Consider the following 25,402-nt stretch of genomic DNA (forward strand, 5'->3'; position numbering starts at 1 on the left):
CTGAATTTTGACAGAGACAGACGGACTAGAGATGTGTGTGTGTGAGTATGTGTGTGTGTGTGTGTGTGTGTATGTATGTGTATGTGTAAAGTTTCTCTCTGGTGGATCCAGGGCAAGGGGCCTGGAACATGCCTGCTGTTCCTCACTGTAGCAGCTCACAGAGACAGTTACATGGGTCATTATCAAGGGGCAGCTGAGTAACTTAATTTTCAGGTGCTCAAATTTACTGTGGCACTTTTAAAACTGTGTTTTAATTTATAGTTTATATTTGCATTCTTAATTTTCTTTTGCAAAAGACCTAAAGACAGCTAGGAGGGGCACCTGGGTGGCTCAGTGGTTGAGCATCTGCCTTGGGCTCAGGTCATGATCCCGGGGTCCTGGGATTGAGTCCTGCATCAGGCTTTCCGCAGGGAGCCTGCTTCTCCCTCTGCCTGTGTCTCTGCCTCTCTCTGTGTGTCTCTCATGAATAAGCAAATAAATAAATAAAATCTTAAAAAAAAAAAAAAAAGACAGCCAGGAGACAGCAGGCGAATGGAATTGAGAAGGGAAGCCCTGGGGTCTAAAAGGGCAATACTGCAGCACATGCCTTTTCAAAACGTCATTCTTTGGTGGGGCACATTTGGTTTGTGGGGACAAACACTCCCACAGGCCCCATCATCAGTAATGGAGAGAGGCCTATTGCCTTACTGGGTGCAGCGTTTGGCTGCATTTGAAATGCCTCTGTTAATGGCGTTAGTACTTTTGCAGCCATTGGGGCTAAATGAGCTTACCCAGCATAGGTGTCAAGTGTATTTCTTTAGCACAATTAATGGGGTGAAACAGAAACAGAAGGCAGTCCAGAGCATTCACATGTGAGGCAGCTGCTAAATGATGAAGACCTGCCAAACCATGCGAGGCCACTTCAGGGCTGCTCCTGCCTCTAGTGCCTGTTGTCATCCAGAGGGAACACTGTAGTCACCATTGTCTCAACTAATCAATTTTTAGGACCTAATGATTACCTGTGTTTCAAATATTTGAGGCTCATGTCCATTTAAAAAATACATGACATGAAGTTGATTATGGAAAGAATGCCACACTGAGGAAAATATTTATGGTGCCCTAACTTGGTTTCTCCTCACAAATACTCAACTTTTACACACATTCTTCAGCAGAGCTAACAGTCTTGGGGTCTCTCACTCAGCTTGTAAGGTCTCCGTAATGCCACTGCTGAAGACAATCATGCTCCTTTTCCTTCTTTCACAGCCTAGCACCCAGATATCACTGCTTACAACTTCTCTGACTTTATTCGTGAGAAGAAATTGATTCTCTCATAAATACACCTTAATCTCCCAGGGGCACCTGGGTGGCTCAGTTGGTTGAGCCTCTGACTCGGTTTCAGCTCATGTGGTGATCTCAGGGTTGTGAGATCGAGCCCCCCCAACAGGCTCTGCGCTCACTGGTGAGTCTGCTGGCGATTCTCTTTCTCTCTCTCCCTCCCATTCTTGCTCTCTCTCTCTCTCAAATAAATAAAGAAATCTTAAAAAAAAAAATACACCTTTATCTCCCAGTCACAGCCTCAAGGAAGAAAATTGGTTATGATTCTAATATTTCTCAACAAATGAGCATTTAGTTCAGAAAACTGCCCTAAAATATAGGGGATATAGAATAAATATGTGAGGATATAGAATAAAAATATGTGTTAGACAAAAGTGGAAGCATTTCCCTACATTTTGGCTGGAGTAAAGTTCTCACTACATGGTGGAAAAGGTGTTTTTATTTTATTCCTTGCTTGGGCAGATTAGCAGAAAAGAACTCCCACTGGGAGGCTTGAAAGGTAGGATTCGATAAAAGTTGTTAAAAATAAATTGTTTGAGGGAAAAGGGCCTGACCATGGAGGACCATCTCTGAACAGTATGTGCCTAATATAGAAGATCACTGAAACACTGAAATGGAAAATTAGGGCATGATAATCATCAGCTGATATAATGCAAACGTCAAGACAAACTATTTATAGAACTGAGACATCCAACATGACATTCTGGGAGATTAGGGATCCTTCTCCACCTTGTTATTATAATAACGGAGACCGAGAATTGGTGAACACCTTTTCTATGCATAAACCTCCTCAACTGAACTCAGTATCACTGAAATGATTGCATGAGACCTACGTGAAGGGAAAAATAATGAGACAGAGAGAAGAGTTATTATACATTTAGGAACACTTTAACATTTTCCAAAGGGGTTCATTACTATTCCTTGTATTACCGAGTATGAATTTAATTACTATACAAATGAAATGGAAGATAAATTTGAGTTAAGTGGTATATAAAACTCACTTTATTTTACATACACATAAGAGATTTAAGACTATATTTTACATGGTGCTAGTGTTTCATTTATTTTGGAAGTGAACACATTTCTAGCCCTTCATTTTATTGTCCCCCTTCATCATTTGGATATATTACTTGCCATTAACTAGAACCATTTATCAGACACTGGATCCCCTAGTACCTGAGCATCTTTACAACGTTAGGTTAGAGGATGTGTCTAATTATTGGCTTTACTGTTAATGATGAAAAAACTTTAGTGACCCAGTTGGAACCATAAATAATGTCTTGTTAAAATAAGATAATTGAATATAATCATGTAAAACAAAAGGGTGCCATATTCACTTTGTATTGAACAATGAGAAGCATAATAAACATTTAAAAACGATTAAAACCCAAAGGCCTTTAGAATGAGCTCTTCTGCTAAAGCGTGTAATGTGTTTACTTTAGTGAACTCCTAGGACAAGAACCACGGGGGTGTTCTTCTTGGAGGGGAGAGTACCCATGAGGGTTCTGTGGACCAGGTGTCCCATTCTCTAAGGAGCAGATGCTTTCCCAAATGTTGAACTACAAATAATCTAACAATTTAGTTCCTAATCCATGGCTGTACAAACCACCTTCTCTTTTCCTGGATGCAACTTCAATTGTCATCTATGCGATGCCAACAAACAGAAAATGAAAGTTTACCACGTTCGGTGACTAATGGTCCGCTTTATGCCATTTTGTTAAAAATAAGCATCATTCTTTTAGAGATTCAGAGACTTTGGAGTTGATATGTGCCAATATTGTCAGTATGCCAATTATCTCGATGAACTGGTTTGAGTAGTACTCTTTGTGATTCAACCTATGTTAGGGTGAGATGTTATCCGTGTCATTAGAATGCTCACATTTTCATCATTTTTTCCTAACACTCATTTTTTTCAAGCCACTGGTAGTTTCGGGCAGACCTATTTATATACTTTGGTACCTATCAAACTGTTTCTCCTTCTTTGTAACTTGATAAATATTTTATAATATTTGAAAATATCTATGAAATGTATGGTAATATTTCAATATCTTTGTTAATAATGAACTTCTTTTCTTTATAAAATTGTGAGTTTTGAAATCAGAGAGGGAGACAATAAAAGAATCTTAACTATAGGAAACAAATTAAGGGTTGCTGGAGGGGAGCTGAGTGGGGGGATGGGGTAACTGGGAGGATGGGCATTAAGGAAGGCTGTGTGATGCAATGAGCACTGGGTGTTATATGCAACTGATGAATCCCTGAACTCTACCTCTGAAACTAATAATACATTATATGTTATTTTATTGAATTTAAATAAAATAAAATTCTAAAAAATTGTGTTTGCTGGACTATACAGTCTCTGTGGGAAGGAACCAGATGTGTTTTTGCATAATAATAGCTAAATGTCCCACAGTGCTTGTCATGTGTCTTCATGTAGGATAAGACTTCTGTTTCTCACGTTAATTCCATGACAAGCATCCTATTTTTGATCTTATTTTATAGAAGGGTAAAATAAGACATAGACAGGTTCGTGACTTGTCCTAGGTCACACAGCTATTATGTGGTAGAACCAACTTAGATCACAGGTATTGTCTTAAGCATACGTTCTTATCCACTGTGCATTTAAAGATGCTCTTAAACACTATGCTTGGCTTAGGATGACCATATAATTTACTGTCCAAACTTGGGCACTTATGAAATTGAAATAATAATGATATCCAACAAGTAGGAATAAGCTGGAGTTGTCCTGGGCCAACTGGGATATGTTTAGCTTAGCCCTGCTATTTCTCGCTAAACGTTTGTTGAATGAATAAATGGCCAGCTAGCTGGCCAGCTGGCTGGCTGGCCAGCTGGCTGAATGGATGGATGACAAATGTTTATATTGTTTCACCCATGTGGGTCAGTTGCAGTATGGAAACTTTGATTTCAAAATATGAGCTTCAAGCTGACCTCTTGAGATAATACAGTCTCATGGCAGCAAACACTGATTCCCAGAGATAATCAAAGAGAGGAGAGAAAGCAGGGAAAAGGCTCATTTCTTGTATAACAAATTTCTTTTATGAACCAATCAATGGGGCATTAATTCTGGTTCAAAGGAGGATTGTTCAACCTAGTAACCAGATGGTCAATGCTGCATTAGTGTCAACAGATGAAGTGAGGAATTGGGGACACTGCCAAAATGTTTATGGTGAAGTGAGTTTGAGCCCATGTGGAGATGACTCAGTGGTAGCCCTCCAGCTGAAAACCCAGAAGGCCTCCACGACATAGCCTAGGTCACTGGCTCCCATATGTGGTCCCTAAACCCCCAGAAGCAGGCATTTCGATGGTACCAAAGGAAGGGAGAGGGGGTCATAAGCTTTTTTAATGTTTTAAAAGCCTTATCAGAAATCATATTTTGCCTTTATGTCTATGTCTAATTTTATATTCATATTGACTTAGAATTAAGTCAGTGAGAAAATGCTTATTTTTTATGATAATCAAAAATATTAATTAGCAGTTGTGGATTCCATTGACTATAACCATGACAAAAGGACTTTATTAATATTACTATATTAATTTAGTAATACTATTATATTAATATTATACCACTATTAATATTAATAGTATGCTTGATAGGCATAATCTTTTAAAACTTGTAACTATGAGAAAGGAAATAGATCCAGGACAAAATGTTGCTGACCACTGGGTCAGGTTGGACATCTGTGTATTTTTGAAAGCCTTTGGCGATTTTTTTATGTTTCTTGTAATAGAGTTTGAGTATGCCTAATCTGGCATTCAAGGCCCTCCACAACCTTACCTCACTACTCTTAACTCCCTACCCAAGTCCACTAATTCGCTGGTCTATCCATTGCCCTGAAAATACATGTCATGTATGTATTCTTGCCTCTGAGTATCCTTAGTTCCGGAACCATTCTCTTAGTCTAGAACACTTTTATGTCTTCTCTATTTATCTAACACTATTCATTTTTGCAGTCACTCAGCTCATTTAAGCAGATTTTTCTGAAAAATGCTGTGATTCACATCAAGTAGTGAAATGGTTTTATCTATCTCAATGGTCTCCCATTTCAGCTGAAGTCAAAGTCAAGTCATTAAAATGTTATCTGCTGACCTCAATTCCTCCTACTAGTCACCCCTTGGTCCTTCTGCTTCAGAGCCACACTGAGCTCTGTATTATTTCTTAAACTGTCCTAGCACACTCCTACCCCTGGGCCTTTGTACTTGCTAATCTCTTTACTTCAAATGCTCTACCCTGGGAGAAGAGCTGTAGAGCTTAATCCTTTCCTTTATGCTCTTTTTTTTTTTCCCAAACGTTCTCATATTTAAGAAAGATCACCCCATACGAATAGTGCCTTTCACTCTGCACTACTAATTACCCTTGCCCTGCTTTATTTGGTGTCATGTGATGTATTATATACTTATTTATTAGCTATTTCTTCGCAATTGGAATAAGGTTGATGAAGCATCTTTAGTAGCTAGAACAGTGCCAGTTAAATAGTAGGTGCTTAATAAATATCTGTTAATTGAGTGATTTTTTCCCAGACTAAGAATTCTGTGGATGGTAGAGTTTATTTAGGGTCCTTCAGAGTATATCCTTTGGAAATGTATTGACTATAATTTTGTTTTAGGATCTGAAGATGAAATAAAAAGTCAAAACAAGTTACATATTGCTACTTTAATGTTTGGCTCTGAAAATTATCATTTATTTATTCATTTAAAAATATTTTTAGTACTATTCCTTAGGGACTAATAACAAAAGACACAATTCCTACCTTCATTGACTTTATAATCTAATGAAGGGGAATACAGGACCTAATAAGCATATGCTTACTAATTGTGCTAAGTGCTACAAAAAAAATAATGAAGTTGAATACCAGAAGAGAGACCGATAGGTGAAAATTGGGCCTGAGAAGCTCTCTCCCCACCATGAGGATTGACAAGCAAATGCAGAGCCAATGGAAGCCAAATAAGAAAGTGTGAGTGAGATTTAGGAGATCCTGGTACTTAACAGTAGGTCCTAAACTTCACCTGGGTTGGTTCTGATCATGTACAGATTGAAATCATAGCATGGAAGTTTCTTTGTATCTTGTGGAGTTTCTCTGTCAATGTTATTTTTAGAAAACATGTAAAAAAATAGTAAAGTTGAAACCGAATAATTATCTGGTACCAATTTGAAAAAGTTAGGCCTAAAATGCCTCCATGGTTGACTAACATTTTTCTGGTCTAATTATCTGTATCTGTGATGTCCAGCTTAGTAGCTACTAGCCACATATGGCTCTTTCATGTTACTTTTCACTTTTTAAAAAGTAACTGCTAGAACAATTTAAAGTACATATGTGGCTTACATTATGTTTCTGTTGGACAGCACTCTTCTACATAGCTGCAGAGACTGTCTTTTTTCCTGTTGGCAGGGCTAGGAGAATCACCGATTCACTAGTGTATGAGCTAAATAGTTATTCCAATTGTTATACTAACACTAAACCCTTACAGATAAAAATTGTAGATATCCGTAATTTTGCTTGTCTAAGTCCATTCTCCTCCTTTGGATAACAACACCTCAATTTTCTTTTAGGGCTCTACTCCTCCACATATCTCCGCAGGGACTTACATCACCGCCTCTGCAAGTCATGTGATGCAGGCTGGCTAATCAAAGTACTGCATCCCCTTGGCCACAAGGATGGGCTCAAGGTTGGGTGTGTGACCCGGGACAGGACACTGAGACTCAATCTCAGGACTTTTGTTAGAACTCTTGGAAAAGAAAAACCTTCTTCCTGTTGGAGTGGCTAATTTGTGAGGAAAATCAATTGGGAGCCACCACTGGAAACTAAACATTCTGGGTCTTAGGAAACCCATTAGATGCAGGAAGAGATGGATGCTAATATAAAAAGGTTTTATCTGACCATATTGCTTGATCTGGATCCAGCTGTTTTGGAAGCTGTAACCATTCCTAGATGTTTTAGTCACACACCCACTTGTGCTTTAGCTAGTCGAATTGAGTTTTGGTTATATGCATGTCCTCACGAAGGTAATCACTGAGATATATGCACTGGCTGGAGGCTCTTTGAGGAGAATTAATAATTCTAATGAGCACTAATTAAGTTGGCACAACCCAATAGAATAAAATCAATTAATGATTTTTTAAGTTGGTACTTTCCGTTAATTAGTTATATTTTCTTCTAATTAAAACCCTACTACCAGGACTAATCTATAAAATGATTTTTGCCTTGAAAATTGTAACAAGTAATACCAGATGTGTGAAGGAATACTGATTCTAAAGGCTTTCAAAGAACATTGTTCCTGGTGTCATAATGCTGGATAATTATATTTGTAAAATGTCTTTTAGCCATGCGACCAATTTCTAGCTCAATTCAATTGTATAAATGTGTAATTGTTGATACTTTATCATTGTCAGAGTGTAGGAATTTTATCAGAATCAATAATTAGCTAACTCAGGGAGTTTTATGAGACTACCTAGTTAATTTTGATAATCTCTGTGTTGTTCTTTTCCCTTTAATAATATCCTTCAAATTAATTACGTTACCTAGAAACACCAGCAACATTCTGAGCCATGATGTTGAATTTTCATCTCAAAGTTTTAATCTCAGCTCAGTCACTGACTTTCTATTCTAACCGAGTCACAGCATCTCTATATGGCAGCCTAGGACCTGCCATTGCCTCTTACCTATATATAAGAGAACTTGAACTGCCTTGAGTGCAACATACCTCACTGTTGTATTCAGTTACTTATATCTGTTGGCAACAAAGTCTTGATGGGCTAACTGTAAGTTATTTTGCTTTACAACTGAGAAAAAAGCTATAAATAACAAAAAAAAAACCCTGCCAAATATTTTTTAAAGCAACTTTCTGTACATAGACTTGGGTTAGTAGCTCAATTTCCTCCTTTTAAAATCCACATCTGTGATAACCGTAGTTGATCAAATATAATAAACATATACATAAAGAAATACTTGTCAGATGCTTGAAGAATCTCACCCTTTGGTGAAAATTGAAATTGTATTTTGTATATTTTTCTGACATAAGAAGATTTTTCAACTATAAGGACCAAAACTAAAAGTATATTCTAGTTCAAGAAATTTAATCTGAGGACTTCTAATCTTTGAGTCTTTCTTGTTACCTGATATTACATACGTATGTATATATGTTTGTGCACATGCACACACGTTATACACACACATACATGAAGAGACACGTGTTTGGCTTTGTCCCATTTTGACTGTTAGAGAAATCAGTTTTCAGGAGAAAGACTATTTTTGTTTTCTTTGTAACTATTCTATATAAAGGTGTTGAATGTATTGGTTTTTTATAGACAACATATTAATAAAAGAAAAGATTATTATAAAAATGCAGTTTCCATTCATACAAAACTGTGCATGGAGCATATTCTTAGTGACTACATGCTCCCTAAAATGCATTACGATTTTCAGTGGAAAATACAATATAGGAAAGAATTGCCTAAAAATAATTCCATTTGGGTGGATCAAGAGCATCTTGGTGGGATGAACTTAAACAGTCACATGGTCAGTACAGATGTATTCAGACATCTATCTTTATGTGTAGAGTCCTTGGGATTTCTGATTGCACTCCTATTTTGGCTTCCTAGTCATCTAATTGTGAAAAATTACAGATTTTGGAAAAGAAAAGGGCTGTAATACAAACAAGGGCCAATGAAAAAGAGAGAAAAATGCCATCAAGGCTTAGATAAGGCCTTGAGGAGGGCACTTTTCGTGGGCAGAGCAACATCTGGGCACAGGTATTTCAGAGGGAGGATCTGATGGTCTATAGTTTCAAGGAAAATCATGCACTACACTGGGGATGGGACATAGACCCTGAGAGGGAGGAATCATCACTTCTGCATCCCTCACCTCCAAACCCTGGAGTTAAGTTACCGAAAGCTATGCTTTCTTGGATATGCACCATGGACTAAGGTAGGACAATTTTTTATGATAAGGGATCCAAGGGAGGGAGAAGGGCACTAAGGTATTGAAGCTCTTTTAGTGTCTAAGATCTTTGGTTCTAAGTAGTTTAAAAGCAATATTTACTTGAAATAGCCTGGCTCTATGTCTCTGGAAGATGTACATGTGTTGGGATGTTGCAGATTCACACATAGTTGTCCCCTGGAACCTCTGCTAGGATGTGTGGGTGATGAGGGGAGGAGGGAGAGAGGGGGAAGAGAGGGAGAAAAGAGGGAAGAATTTAAAAACCAATGAGAAAAGTTACCTTTCTTCTTTCCTCTGCAGCCTCCAGTTTTTTCTGGATCTCCTCCAGAGACAGATCTTTCTTCTTCGGGGAAGCTAAAGTTCGTGGGGCTTCTGAGATAGGAGATGGTGGTTTCAGGATCAGCTCAAAAGCCTGGCCAGAGGCACGTTTGTTGATTTGCTTCACTTCCATATCTGAAAATGAATATTTGAGAATGTTAAGCATACAGAGAGGTGAAACATGGGTTTATTTAAACAATTTGTATTCTGGCAATTGAAGGTAGCATTGTTATTCTGGCAAATAGGAATAAATGCTGCATGTGATTATCTGCTCTACATTGATTTGAACATACAAGACCTCTTTCTTTCGTATAGTTACAGATATATTCTAGAAGAATAAATACTTACAGTGTTGGGAAATTCAACATGTCCATAGGGAATTGAATAATGGTAGGCCTACTTAGGAAGAAATAGCCTGGATTGATTTTAAACTAAACTTTATTTATCTTTTGAATAAACATGAGCTTCACATGAAAATAAAGTGGCACAGATTTAGATTTATCTTTTTTTAAATTACCAGGGCTGGAGGCACTTTTAGGCTAAATGATGGAGAAAAAAAAATAACAAAGATTTATTGGAAATTTGGAATTCTCTACCAATTCTAGGAAGCAATGCATGAGCAATGTTGAATGATCTATTTAGCATCTAAGACTCAGCTTATACATAACTTTTGACTTTCTTTTTCCCCTGTCTTCAATCCCTAAAGCTGCAGAACCTGTCACCATTTTCCCTGTCTTACTAGTACATTTTGTATAATCTGCAGTTTTTAGCATTTAACCACACTGGGTTCTGTTTGCTGATTGTATGTTGTACATAGGTCTCTTCTCATAGGCTCTAAGTTCCTCCAAAGATGTTCTGTATTTATCTTTGGAGCCAATATCTCAGTGTGAGATATTGGAATCCCAGAAGAAACATGGCTGGATCACTCCTCACAGCTGTATCCAGCAGAGGAAACATCTTTCTGGTTGATCTGTTGACTGAATGAGCTTATACAAAATGGGCATGGGCCTGCATTCTACTGAACTTTTGGTTGGAAACTGAAACCCTTTCACACGAAGGATGTTGCCTTAGAAATGGTTGCTTAGCATTTAGGACATTTGTGTTGTGTTAGCATAACTTTGGAAGGAAAAAGCCTCTGTGTCCTGGAGCAGGCTTTATTTTAAAAAATATTTTATTTATTTGTTCATGAGAGACACACAGAGAGAGGCAGAGACATAGGCAGAGGGAGAAGCCGACTCTTCGCAGGGAGCCCGTAGTGGGACTCGATCCCAGAACTCCCGCAGATGCTCAACTGCTGAGCCACTCAGGCGTCCCTGGAGCAGGCTTGAAAGGCACAGACAGGGGCAGCCCTGGTGGCGCAGCGGTTTAGCGCCGCCTGCAGCCCAGGGCATGATCTGGAGACCCTGGATCCAGTCCCGCCTCGGGCTCTCTGCATGGAGCCTGCTTCTTCCTCTGCCTGTGTCTCTGCCTCTCTCTTTCTCTCTCTCTGCATCTCTATGAATAAAATAAATAAAATCTTAAAAAAAAAAAAGGCACAGACAGGGTTAAGTGCCACAGATGCCTTCAGCTTGTCCTCAATATTTGTCTTTGCACGTATGGAAGAGAAAAATGATAAGCCAGCAGGTACCAAAATATACCTTGGCTCTAACTGCTATACATATCACTCTATCAAACATTTTGATATTTAATCAAAATGGATTGACTAGATTAAGTGGCGATAATCTTGTTGGTAATGACAGCTACCATTTTCAATTGCTTACAGGGGTCAGGCTTGGTATTAAGCATTTGCCTTCCATAGACCATTTTTTAAAAAAGATTTATTTATTCATGAGAGAGAGAGAGAGAGAGGAAGAGAGAGAGAGAGGCAGAAACACAGGAGGAGGGAGAAGAAGGCTCTGTGCCGGGAGCCTGACATGGGACTCGATCCTGGGACTCCAGGATCACGCCCTGGGCCAAATGCAGGTGCTAAACCACTGAGCCACCCAGGGATCCCCTCCAGAGACCATTTAAACCCTACAACTACACTGGGAGGAAGATACAGAGTTAAATAAGCCTGAGAAAAAATCTAAGTAACTTGCCTGAGGTCATGCAAATATGGTAGAGCCAGGAAGAAAACCAAATTGAGTAGAATGAATCTGGATAAATAAAACTGAAAGTGTTGCACTCCAATGAAGTTTGTAGTCATGCTAATTCTTTAGGTTTTCTTTTTCAGATTCTCATTATTGGGGGGACACCTGTGTGGCTCAGCGGTTGAGCGTCTGCCTTCAGCTGAGGGCGTCATCCCAGAGTCCTGGGATCGAGTCCCACATTAGGCTCCCTGCATGGAACCTGCTTCTCCCTCTGCCTAGGTCTCTGCCTCTCTCTCTCTGTTTCTCATGGATAAATAAATAAAATCTTTAAAAAATTCTCATTATTGGGGCCTCTGTCATAAGTCATTTTTATCATGGGAATTTGTTAGCTTGTTGACATGCATATTCAAAATATGGGAACTTTATTAAGACTATCATAAGGGGAAAACAGTGACGGTTGTTGATTTTTTTTCTTTTGAGTTTTCAAAGTATAAAGCATTTCCTTGCGAATTATGATTTGGTCTAGCTAAAGCTTAGCATATTATATTATTTGCAAAGAAAAGCCTTAGACATGTAATCGATGTTGATATGCTGGATGTGGGTGCTAACAACAATCTAACCATGTTCCTTAAGAGACATTAATGTGCTGTTGTTAGCATCAAACTCAAACTCTTTTAGGGGAGGCAGGCTTGTCAGTCAGTAGAAGGTGTCTTTTTTTTTTTTTTAAGATTTATTTATTTATGATTTTAGAGAGACAGAGAGTACATGGGGGGAAGCTCAGAGGGAGAGGGAGAGAGAATCTGAAGCAGACTCCCTGCTGAGCATGGAAACCAATACCGGGCTCGATTTCACGACCCTGAGATCACCGCCCAAGCCAAAATCAAGAGCCCGATGCTTTACAGACTGAGCCACCCAGGTGCCCCAGATGTGTGACTCTTGATCTCAGTGATGTGAATTTGAGCCTGACTATGCGGTTAGAGTTTACTTAAAAACAAAACAAAACACAACACCTTGAACTATTCTGAGCAACAGGCAATCAATAAGACCTTAATAGCTGGACACGAAAGTCAATAGTGAGATCTACAAAATACTGATTTAATTATATCAGGAGCTGTGAGAGAGAAACAAGTGTATCTAAGCTTTTTCAAATTATGTTCGCAGGAGCATTTCTGTTGTAGGCAACTCACCATCATAAGTATAGATGTTGATGTTGCGAGGTTCCGGGTAAAAGCAAGAGCAGATCAGTGACAGCATGGACAGCTCCTTCATTTTTTCCTTGTAGGCTAAAATAAAAGACTGAAAGTTAGTAGCATTCATTTTCTGAATTTCCTCTTAATGCTTCTTTTAGTCTGAATAATAATGACAGCCTGCTGCAGAATGAATATTGTCAGGGGCATAGCTTTGCAAAATATAAATAAAAGGAAGATTGAAACAGGACCCTCAAGTGCATATTCTTTATTACGGAGGCCATGAATTACACCTTATAGCCCGTTAGATAAAAAGTGAGAGAAAGGGAGTTAGAGAAAGAAAGGAAAGCAGGAGGAACTAAGATCCAGCAGGACAGAGAGAGGAGAGAAAAGACACGGAAGAAGCAAAAGCAGACAAAATTAGTAGAGGGATAAGTCCGTTCGAGTATGTGTGTATGTTGGTCTACTGGGCATAAGTAGGATTCAGGAGGTGTCCCTTGCTGCTTGGGCCCAAGTGGCCACATGTTCAGTGGGGGACAGGCAGGGAACCCATCAGGATGGTTCTCAAGCAGATACATCCTCCAAGGACCTATGTTGCTGCTTTCTCTTGATCCCAAGTGCACTTTTTGGTTGCAGCTTCTTTCCACACACACAGTAATCATAGATATGAGATCTGATTAGGCTCTCCTTTCCTCTACAGAACCTGGTGCCCACCTTGCCAAGCAAGCTACAGGAGTTCAGTGAGTGATCTCCTTCCTCCTTTACCCCCCCACCCCCAACCTCCCTATTTCATTTTTCCCTTTCTCTGTCAAGAGGCCTCCTGCCCAGGTAACCTTGGAAGGCATCTCCTCAGTGCCGGTTGTCACCTGGACAAGAGATGACCAGAGGGGGGGATAGGGAGGTGGACTCTTCTCACCACTGTTGATCATCAATAAATTAAGAAAAATGGAAGAAAAATGATAGGTTTATTTTGCACTAACTTGTGGAAAAGCATAAACTTGTGATGATGGCCTAGCATGTTGAATCTCACAGGTCATATTTACCTCTTGACAGGGGCTTCTGATCATTATGATTACTCAAGGGAGGGTGAATATGTTGGGAAGACAGGAATTCCCAGAAGGTTATTTTGGGCATTATTGACAAATCCATCTTTTGTGGGCTAACTGGAAACAGAATCAACACCCAGATGCTTTAGAGCTACAGAATGTTAGATTAAGAGGGTCCTGAAAGATCAGTTAGCTAACTGTCCACCCATCCCACCACCAATTTTGTAAAAAAAAACTGGTCCCCAGAGGCTAAAGTTGTATGTGGCCTCCAGATAAAAATGCAGTAAATGGATCAATATCAAGATTGCCAAGAGGCCTTTTTCTATCTCTGCTTTCAGGATGAGGTTCAGTGTGTCAAGGCTGGACATACTTGATATCACTGAACTACATGCAATGATCAAATATTGCCATACTGTATATGGCTCAATGTGACACATCCAGAGGGTCTAAGAGAATTTCTCTCCCTGTTTAGCTTATTTCCTTTAAAATAAGCAACACAATTTGCCTTTTGCCATAACAGTCTTGCTGACACCTACTTTGAGAGATTATATTGGAGGCCTTTGGAATTTTAGAAGGCTGAAATTGTATTTCTTTCTCTTATTTATCTATTTAGTTAACAAAACCATGTCACTTCTATATAAAGGTCCAGGCAGGTCTTTACATGGATGCTCAGTGTGAATCACAGTTTCTGATAGATAGAAGCATTTGGTGGTTTAATACATTTAATTCCATGAAGAACAAAACCTAAAACAGCAAGTTTTTGTAGGCTGGTGCCTTTTTTTTTTTTAAATAAGAGAAAGCAATATGATATCCAAAATATTTTGCAAAATTAAGCACATATTAGGAGTACATGTTAAAGATACCAACAGGACAAAGCCAAAAATAAAAATAAAATAAGATTTTTCTATCTCATAGATCAGTAACAGATTACAGCTGCAGGAAAACATGAATTTCTACTGAAAATAATACTCCCCAACATTTGTCTTCAGTTTCTTAGAAACGAAATTCAATAATTTTTAGTAAGGCCACTGCTCTGTCATGCTTGATAAGTTAATGAAGGCAGGAGACACAAAGGTTGTCACGGACCAACACTGTAGAGCCCTATGTGTAATGTTTAATGTATAACCAAGATTGACAAGTTTGCTCTTTCCTCTCCTGGGTGGTTTGGGGACAAAACTCAATTGACCTCAGTGACTGATTACTTAAGAGAATCCCTACATTGTTTTGATAGAGGGCCACGACTCTCCATGGCATGAACCTACCCACAGCCACTGCATTAATTCTCACTCACATAGTTGCTCTGAATCCTAGGAAGCTCCTTAAAACCACTTGGCAACCACAGCTCAAGCAAATCTTGACTCCCTGCAACAAAGTCATCTCCAGTGAAGGGTTTCCTCTTCACTTGGAGCAGTTGCCCAAACTTTTCTCAGGAGGCACTGACTTTCCTAAGCCTCTCCTCTCATGGAGATTCTTGCCAAAATTTCAATCCCAATTCAGATCCTTCCTCCTCAGTGTTTCCCTCTCTTGGGGATGCTCCCCACATTGATCTCTTATTGCCCTTAGTTGGCTGTACTATAGAATCTTGATTATATACTCTTAAATGTGATTCTATACTGTCTAAGGTCAGTCACTACTGGGTTTTGATGTGTAGTTTTTGTTTACAAAACTATAGGCTCTTTGGAGGCAAATGCTACATCTTATTTATCTATGAAAAAGTTCACAGGGCAGGTCTGGATGGAACGGAAGGCTATTGCTTAATAAATAATTGTTGGCTATCTTGCTCACTGATTTTAAGTCACTCTCTCAATTAACAAATATTTATGATCACAACTTATGGGCAGGCGTTCTGTGAGGCATTATGGAGTTACGAAGAGATACAATAGTATCCTCATTCTCAAGAAGATTTCAAATCTGGGAAGTGAAGTAGATGGATATAAAAACCATGGAATATATGGATAGAAACAAATGTGAAATAGGGTGTTGGATGGAGGTGCAGGTGACTTGTATTAGAAATTGAGAAGAACCTCAAAGCCTTTGGTGCTATGGAGAGAGTGGTTAGGAATGGCTTAACGGTTAGGGTTGCTAGATTGGACAAGTAAAAATACAGGATGCCTAGTTAAGTTTTAATTGCATGGGACATACTAAAAATAATTCCTTGCTTTTCTGAAATTCAAATTTAACTGGGTGACTTGTATTTTATACAGCAACCAGAGTAAATGGATCTGGATGGTAAAGACTGAATAGTGTTAAGGAAAGCAGGGAAGGGAGAAGGTATGTTTATTCTTGTTGGCATGGAAATGGGGTTCTGAAGAAGCTATCTGGAAGGTTTTTATGGGTGGACAGTGAGTTGAGTTCATGCAAGATATGATCACTAAACTCTAGGGAGCATCATTCACTTCATGGTCTTTAAAAATGCGACTGTCTATCTAAGAATATCATGTGTCTATGTGATATTTCATGGGCTGCACTACAATGAGGTTTTTAGGAGTTGTGTCCTGATAGAAAGACTTCCTGGGGATCAATTTTGCTCTAAGACATTTGGTAAGATGTTTTGAATTTTTGTTCATGTGAAAAAGTTATGACTTAAGTAAGATATTGTGTTTACCTTAAGAAAACCATAGATATATTTTTTACCAGAATGTCAGGATATCATAAATTTTCAACATGTTACTTAAAAAAATATTAGCCTAAGTGTTTGGTTTTGAATCCACATTCAGGTATGTTTTTGTGGAAAATCTGAGAGGCACAGAGGTGAGAATGAGTTAGCTGAAAGTCCTGGTTTGCTTGCACAGTTCTGGTTGAAGCCCATTAACAATATCGTTTTTCACTGTCAGAATTTGTCCACTACAATGATCTCTGCAATAGGGAGCCATTGAACATTTTGAAAGGGGGGTTACCTGGTGAAAGTCTCTTCTTAGAAAGATTTATCTAGCCATTTGGTTGTGCAGGAGATACACTTAAGACACAATCGACTGAAATTCAGCAAATAATGTGGTATGGCTTAAGAAAAGAGTAAGAAATGGCGAAAGGAAAAGAAAGGGAAGAAATGAGACTTAACAAAATAAGAATGGATAACTGTAAACAATAACTGTATTTAGAGTCAAGGGCAGAGGGAAGAGAGCAAGAAATCATAGATGGGAGGCCAAGGAAGCTTTCCAGACAGTGTCACTAAAGCCTGAGTACCATAGGATAGGTTGGCCTAGCAGAAAATAGGGTGTGGGTTGAAATATATGGAATTTGGATAAACTTTTTAAAAAATCAACAATGAAAAATCCCAAGCAAATGTGAAGACTATTAGAAATGTGCTAATAAGATTTTACTATTGATATTTCATATTTTGAATTCACAATCCCTTTTATTGGTTTTTGGAACTCGGCATATACTCATTTTTTCATTATGCTCCAACACCAAGTAGAGTTCTGTGCATGTTTTTAAGGATGTGAGAAGTAACAGGTAATTCCGTATAATCTTTCCCATAGTTGATTGCATTTGCTATTAACTATTAATGTTTGCAAGTTAGTGATTTCTCTAGTGAATTCATTTAAAATTCAACCCATATGATGTATGGGTATAATGTATACTCATAATGATGTAAAATGATTCTAGAGCAATATCCATTTAACCTAATGATGTATGAACACCCATTGTTTTTCCATTCTTCCAAAGGGCTACCATGAACTATGAATAATGGTAGCTAGTTGCTCTTTGGGTTTGGAGCACAAACGATGTATCAGGCACCGTGGTAAGATATTGTATGCATTTTCTCATTTAATCTTCTCAATTGTGCTATGAGAAAGATACAATTAGACTACATTTACAGATGAAAGAAAGAGATGCAGAGAAGTGGAGTAGTTTGCCTGATATCCAATGGATCATAAAGTGTGGGGTTCAGTTGGAATATAGGCCTGTCTGACTCTGTGCCTTGCTCTTAATGCCATTCTCTTCCTCCAACAATCTGTTCAGATGCATCATACACACCTTCAGCATATACATATTGTTTTTAGCAAGAAAGTAATGTGTATTACCATTGAGTTTGAAAATAGAGAATCAAAAACCTTTTTCTCTCTCTTCCCATTTTCCTTTGGCATTTGTTCTTTAATTCCCACATGTGGCTTATTGACTACATGACTATAGGTTAAGTACAGAGATTTACAGAAAGAAAGTATAATTGTTTTTTTATTTTAAACATGTTTTACTTGGATAGTAAATATTGATGCAGAGATGGCTAGAAAACTCAGGGACAGTTTCTCAAAAGGATCCCTGAGTATATATATTCTAATATGACTGAATATATCCTTATACATTTATATCACAGCTAATGAGGTAAGTGGAGAAAGTGGTAATTACCTAAGTATTTTAGGGGAAAAAAACCTTTGCATCATTTATTTCAATATTTTAAGAGTGATATATTTAGGCTGGCAATTACTTGAATTTTCTCATTCTTTTCCCTTTTTCTCTTGTGTTTGTGTGTGTGAATCTGAGGAGTATTTTTTGTTTGAAGAAAAAAGAGCATCGAAGAGAACAATACAATCACTACTAAAAATTTAATAGTCAAATTAGATTGTGGATTAGATTAGATTAAAGCAGCAGAGAGGTTATGTGTATCTTAAAAATACGAAATAGACAAATAGAGTAATTATTTCCTTACTATTCTAAACATGTAATCCTCACATAGATCAACATCAGTGATCTTACATCTTTCCTTGGCACCTTCTTTTTCCATGTCATAAATTAAGCTTCTCATCCTTCTTTTAACTTGATTTTGAACATATTGTGTGTGTGTGTGTGTGTGTGTGTGTGTGTGTGTGTGTATTACATTTGGTAGTTCAATTGCTTTGGGGTCCTAGGGCCTGAAGTCAGATTATTTTCTAAAAGTCAGATCTGCCATCCCATTTAGAAATACTTTTGGGAGCTCTATTAGAGTGATTTTTTTCTTGAAAGATGAAATAGAGAAGAAGGATTTTATTTAAAACACTTGTATACCATGTTAGCTTGAATTTGGACCTTAAAAAAAAGGCTGATGAATATAGTTGATGAATGTGTAATTGAGGACTCAACATTTAAATGAAAAATATATCTCACATTTTTGAAGATCTATTTTAACATCCCAGAAGATCACTGATATGAGGTAATGTTCTACATATTTCTGTTAAGATGATGTAATGCTAATTGGCTTAGTACAAAAATGGATTCAGTCTACATTCATTCTACCCACCTCCTCACCCCACCGCCAAAATTATGGTTTCCTAAGATACAATGACCAGGGAGGGTCTGAAGGATTAATGTTTGATCAGCTGAAACAGTATACTTTCCCTGCAGGAATAGATATCAAATCAAATTAAGGGGCATTTGAGAAGGTCAAAGCTGTACAACCCATTCATGGGTTGTATAGAAACATATGAGGCTCTTAAATTTCAATTCGATTGATTCTTGGCAAAGCAATTGTGACAAGGAAAAGAAATTGGATGACATGAATCAGTTCTTTTGATCAAAACTGTAGTAAGAGCAGTAAATTGTACCAATCTGAGACCTCACCTTACCCTTGATTCCAGTTAAAGCTCCTGTCGAGTTTAATGAGAATCCCACTATATCATGCAGGGTCTTGTCCTTTTTTTTCTTTCCCTCTAATGAAAGAAATTTTTACAGTCCTATGTGGAGATCAAACTACACTGATTTATAGGAGTAATGAAAGCACCTCTGTTTATATTTCAAGACTTTATTGCCAATCTAATTTTGAGTATTAAAAGACATTATTTTTTCTTAAGCCTTCAACACTACCAGGTAGTAGTATAGCCTAAAATGATAGCTAGATTGGTTGGGACTTAAATGAGAGAAAGCCATCTCAGACACTGGAAAGTCTGTCGATCTGAGTAGAGGTGTCACGTAGGAATGAATCTTCTCTTCGGTGTAGCCTCCTGAGCTGGATGCAACTGTCATCTGAGGCTGCCATGGTGTTCTCTGAATTGTGTCCACAAAATGGCTTCCTCTTCATCCAAGTAATTTAAATCACTCCCCATTATTTTTTTCCCTTCCCATTACTTTTAAATTTTTTAGCTGACAACTGGGAAAATACTTGCCATCCATTCTTAATTCAGCAAAACTCACACTTCTTATGTAGACTAATGATTGCATTTGTGGGCTCAATTTCTAGAATAAAAAATGTTTTGGTTCTCAATGATAAGGATGTTGGTTTTCTTTTTCGCTTGGTTGTAATGTGTGGCTTTTCTCCAGAAAACAAGTCCAAGCTTCTACCTCATGGATTTAGAATTAAGTCTATGACTTGTGTCTTTGCATTGAATAAAGTGGTATGAAACTACAATACAGTAAATTACCTACTATGTTCTCAGTGAAAGCAAGAACTTTCAGAAATAGAAAATGCAAGACTTTTTATCACACATGAAAAAAAAATCTGTCATATAAGATTCAGATGACTTTATCTCAATTAATGGGCCAATTGACATTCCCCCTGAATGGACCAGTGATTTAGATACTGAGGATATGGAAAATGAATTCAGAGAAAATCCTATCTGTCAATCACAAGATGGGGCTGCATGTCTTCATATAATGAAACATGTTAATTTATATGAAACATTGTGAAGAAACAGATTAGGATTAGGCACAGATTCCACAGCGATTTGGGTGACAAACCCTAGAAGTTAATCTTGATTTAACTCTTCTATTGGTCTGAAAACTTAAAAAAGTTGAAAGCATATTTCTCGAAGAGTTTCTATGTAAACTTCTACTACCTTGGAAAGGTGCAAAGTTCCTATGCATTCAAAAAAGCTCTATATGTGTTTTAGTTCTGAGTGTGTCCAACAAAATACATGCTACTTAGAATAGTTACTAGCATCGACTGCTAATAAAAGTATTTAACTGGGTGTGATCGCCAAATGTTTCTTAAGTTTCCACTGGATAGAATCTTTATCTGGATAGTATACAAACTGCACTCATACTAGTCTCCCTAAATGTTTTCTTAGGAAATAAATGGTACGAAAATAATGAATATAAAATATTTCAGTCGATGGCCACAAAAACCTCATGTAAGGGCAAGCATTTTGCTTGTTTCCAAGAACCTAATGAGAGTTCCAGGGTCTCATTTAATGGAATTTTGTAAAATGCACAGTACGTAACATTTACTTAATAGTGGCCTAAAAATTCAGATTTTAAAATCACATTCAGTAGAGTTATATTTCAGCTGTCCATTCAGAAGCCACACATTAAATGCTTCTGTAATTGGTACAGTGAACAAAAACTGAACAGGCAGGTAATTTTGCTCTCCGACTCAAAGTAAATCCCTGACTTTGCTCTTTACACTTCATACATGTTACAGAGAATAGAATAAACAAATATATCTTTTTAAAATAGGAAATATTCATATTGTTAAGATTTAGAACTACTTGATATTAAAAAAATTATGATAGCACTATTATTTTTGAGTAGCTGTGGGGGTTTAGGGGGAGTACCAGAGCCTTGGAGATGAGTGTGAAACACCTTTACTGTTGCAGCGTCCACAGTGTGATCTTCAGTGGCCATTCTCAAGGCAGCCAAGGAACATGAAAGGAACCTTTCATGTTAATTGAGCTATGAGATGAACATTGCTTTTTTTGTTTTGGAAATTAAATGCTACATCCTCAAGATCTGCCACATAAAGACTCATTTGCTCAAATAGGATTCATCAGAGTGTACACTACAACTTGCATTAGTGTAGTTTTCTGCAGGGAACGTGAAGCAACACACAAAGTGAGTGCATAATGTGTCTGAAGACACTGCGGCCTGCAGTCACCTGGTGTCATCACTGGTACAAAAAGGATCAAAATATAAAAGACAATTTAGTCTAACGCAATTAGAATCACTAGCCACAGCATTTTTGGCCAGGAAGGAACATTTAAAATCATCCAAGTCATCTGCTATTTTCATTTTATAGATGAAGAAATCAGATTTAATAACCTTTATTTCCCCGAAGGGCCCCCTTGGGGGTGATAGGTGGTGGAGTGATGCAGGTGGCAGAGACAAAGTGGAAAACAGAAGTGGGACAGGAGTGCCCTAAATCAAAGTGGTGGTAGGCTTTTAATAAATCAATGGCTTCCTTCAATATTTGAGTCTCGTGTTTCTAAATTGTCCGTACATTTTTGATGTTGGGCAATAAAAAACAATTTATTTTGCATTGTGGCAGGGTTTTTTCCCCCCGCTCTGAGACCTGGGAAGTCTTTAATCTCCTCTTTCAGAGCACTTGGGTGCAGCATTTCAAAGATAGCCATATATTTTAGTTCCTCTTGGGAAGCAAAATTTTCTGCCTGTAGGTGTGAAGCCTACCATTCAGGTGTGGATACAAAGTTCCTGGGATATATCGTGTTTATAGCTGCTTCTACCCACCAATGCAGTATGTGTACTCTGTATTACTTCCAGAATTCCTTCTAGTCACAGAATTTTTAGGAAGAATTGGTTTTCCTTTTGTTTTATAAAATTATGACATATGTGGAGACTCTTTTGAGTGCAACTATCATCCTGTGCAGTAGCACTTGGCTGAATCAACCACACCCGAGAGGTAGGAATGACTGCATTATAGGACCTTAAAGATCTTTCTGGGACTTTAGTTTTTTTTTTTTTTTTAATTTTTAAAAATTTTATGACCCTGAGCAAGAACTATTTTGGAACTTTTCCTCACCTATAACTAATAGCTCCAAGCTCTGAAATTTTATGATCCTACAAATTTAGCAATATTGCCTTTAAATAGAGTAGCTTTCTCATTACCTGTAGATTCATCTTTTTGTATCTTCTGCAGTAAGCATTTTCTTTACCTATGTTTTTAAAAAACAATTATTTTAAAGCATTACTAAATTTTAAAGAAAAGGAAAACAAACTTACCCTTGATATTTCTACTTTGCAAAATTTTTCCTCTTTTCAAGTTTTGGTGTTTCATAATAAACAATTATATGATATAAAATACTATTAAATATATAATGTGCTTCATAAGGCAATTCATGTTTTAAATTGTCAAGCTATTAGAGCAAATTTCATTTTTCCATATACTACATGTTAAGATTCACTTTTGCCTTTAAATATATAATTTTCAATTTTAGAGGCAGAATAAATGATGCACATAGTGTAAGCTTTTTGGATACCATCTAAAAGTCCTTTGGAATTTGTAATACTCATTTTTGAGTATTACAAGATATGAGAAGGATTACATGTTTTTTTTGCTGACTGAATAAGTTTGGAATAGCCTATATATTTTATTTATTTTTGGCAGCAAATGCCATATGATTTGGTGATAAAAATTCCCAATAATTTTTGGCAGAGGGTCTCTGCCTCTCTCCCTCTTTCTGTGTGTCTCTCATGAATAAATAAATAAAATCTTAAAAAAAATAAAAGAGTGGTTGTGTGGCTCACATCTTCAAAACACTTGCCAAATAATAACAGATAGAGCAGGTTAGAGGATCTGCGTACTAGCGTGTGGTGCCAATTCAGAAATATCTCCAACAGTTGTGACTCATGAAATTCCATAAGGCTGGGTTTGTATCTCCCTAAATACAGGAATGAATTAAACCTAATGGTTTCCATCACAAGGGCCTTTGGGTTTCTTCTCTTTTCAAACACAATAATTCCCCTGGCTTGTTTCACAGTGGTTAGCCCTTATTCCTCTACTGTTTTGTTTGCTGCTAATGGTTTCTTCCCAACTATATTTAAGTTTTTTGAGGGTGAGTGAAGGTGTCTCATTTACTGTTTTCCATATCTTCCTTCCACATGTAAGTGTGTGTATGGCAGTTAGGCATTCTGTGAACACTTCCATTGGTTGCCAAGCAGGGTGGGGCTGTTCATCAGCTGCAAATGGTACCTGAAATGGTCAGTGGCCCAGCTGGCTTTCCCACTGAAACTAGGTATAGAGTGGGATTTAAAGAGACCAAATGTTAGAACCAGGTTGAGCTCAATTTTTCTCTCTACTAAATGTACTAGCTTCATTTTACGCTACAGACTGGTATTTCTGCATACTTGAAGTTGTTTGCTTCTCTCACTCAGCACTTATCCCCTAGCTGTAGCTGCGTGGACAGTTTCAAAATGGCACTAGCTAATGGCACAACTATGATTGCTTGGTTCCCTGGCAAAATTTAAGAAAGCCCTACCACATTTATGCTTCACAACAGCTGGTAATCAACTATCTCTATTCAAGGAGAAAAAGGTAACAAGTGAATGTTTCCTCTACATTTATATGCTGTGTTGCTTCCCCCCCCCCCCCTTATGGAAAGAATATGAATAGGAGCTGAAGACTTATGCTCTTTTCAACTTTAAACAACTTATTAAACCTGAACAGGAGTTTATTTATCCACAAAATGGAGATAGGGTGTTGTTGTAAGGATTGAATTAGAAATGCTGTACTGGGGATCCCTGGGTGGCGCAGCGGTTTGGCGCCTGCCTTTGGCCCAGGGCACGATCCTGGAGACCCGGGATCAAATCCCACATCGGGCTCCCGGTGCATGGAGCCTGCTTCTCCCTCTGCCTGTGTCTCTGCCTCTCTCTCTCTCTCTTTGACTATCATAAATAAATAAAAATTAAAAAAAAAAGAATTAAGAAATGCTGTACTGATACAAGATATTGTTAGTGAAGATGATTCTTCTATAAATTGATCTTTAGTCTTTGAGTGACTATTTAAAAAGATTTTATTTTATTTATTCATGATAGACAAGAGAGAGAGAGAGAGAGAGAGAGAGAGAGAGAGACTGAGAGAGAGAGGCAGAGACACAGGCAGAGGGAGAAGCCTGCTCCATGCAGGGAGCCTGATGTGGGACTGATCCAGGGACTCCAGGATCACGCCCTGGGCCAAGGCAGGCGCTGAACCGCTGAGCCACCCAGGGATCCCCTTTGAGTGACCTTTTGAAGTTTTACAGGTCTTGGCTATAGTGAGATGTCAAGGAGCCTTATTTTGTACAATTTTGCCATTTTCTCTTTGTTCATCCTTATTTCATCCATCAATGAACACAGTCAGAGCTTCTATGATGTCTAAGAGAGACACTGGTGATTAACCAGGTGAACTCTGGGACTCAACTGATTTGTCTTAAATCCTGGTCCACCGCTTATTGGTTGTCTGTGACTTTTTCTCCTTCCCTTTCTCACCTGTGAAAACGGAAAGATAATACCTCTGGTAAAGTGTTTGGCATAGTAGTCGCAGAACCCGAGAGATTACGTACTCAATACATGTTAACTGAGGGTAGTAGTATTAGCACCAGCCACAGAGGTGCTATAGGGGAGACGAAGGAAGTGGAACATGGTTCTGTACTAAAAGAAGCCCTCAGCATAGATGAATCGAAGCTGACTACCCTACATATTTCCCCATTCACTTCTAAAATTTATCAGAAGTGATAAAACGTGTGTTTTTTTTTTTTTTTGGATAGAAAAACTTCAGGGCTATTTGTCTACCTACATATTTCCCCATTCACTTCTAAAATTTATCAGAAGTGATAAAACGTGTGTTTTTTTTTTTTTGGATAGAAAAACTTCAGGGCTATTTGTCTACCTACATA

The 25,402-nt window shown here is 37.9% G+C and overlaps 1 protein-coding gene across 1 annotated transcript in view; it reads right to left on the reverse strand.

Moving 5' to 3' along the window:
* Positions 1-25,402, reverse strand: part of STMN2 (stathmin 2) — a 50,102-nt gene that overhangs the window by 11,204 nt on the left and 13,496 nt on the right. The window contains exons 2-3 of the mRNA XM_026012844.2: positions 12,841-12,936; positions 9,547-9,719 (exon numbers count right to left, since the gene is read on the reverse strand). Coding sequence (XP_025868629.1) covers positions 9,547-9,719; positions 12,841-12,936 — 269 coding nt within the window. The remainder of the gene's footprint in view (positions 1-9,546; positions 9,720-12,840; positions 12,937-25,402) is intronic.

This window comes from Vulpes vulpes, chromosome 13 (genome assembly GCF_048418805.1).
Source record: "Vulpes vulpes isolate BD-2025 chromosome 13, VulVul3, whole genome shotgun sequence".
In the NCBI taxonomy this organism is placed as follows: domain Eukaryota; kingdom Metazoa; phylum Chordata; class Mammalia; order Carnivora; family Canidae; genus Vulpes; species Vulpes vulpes.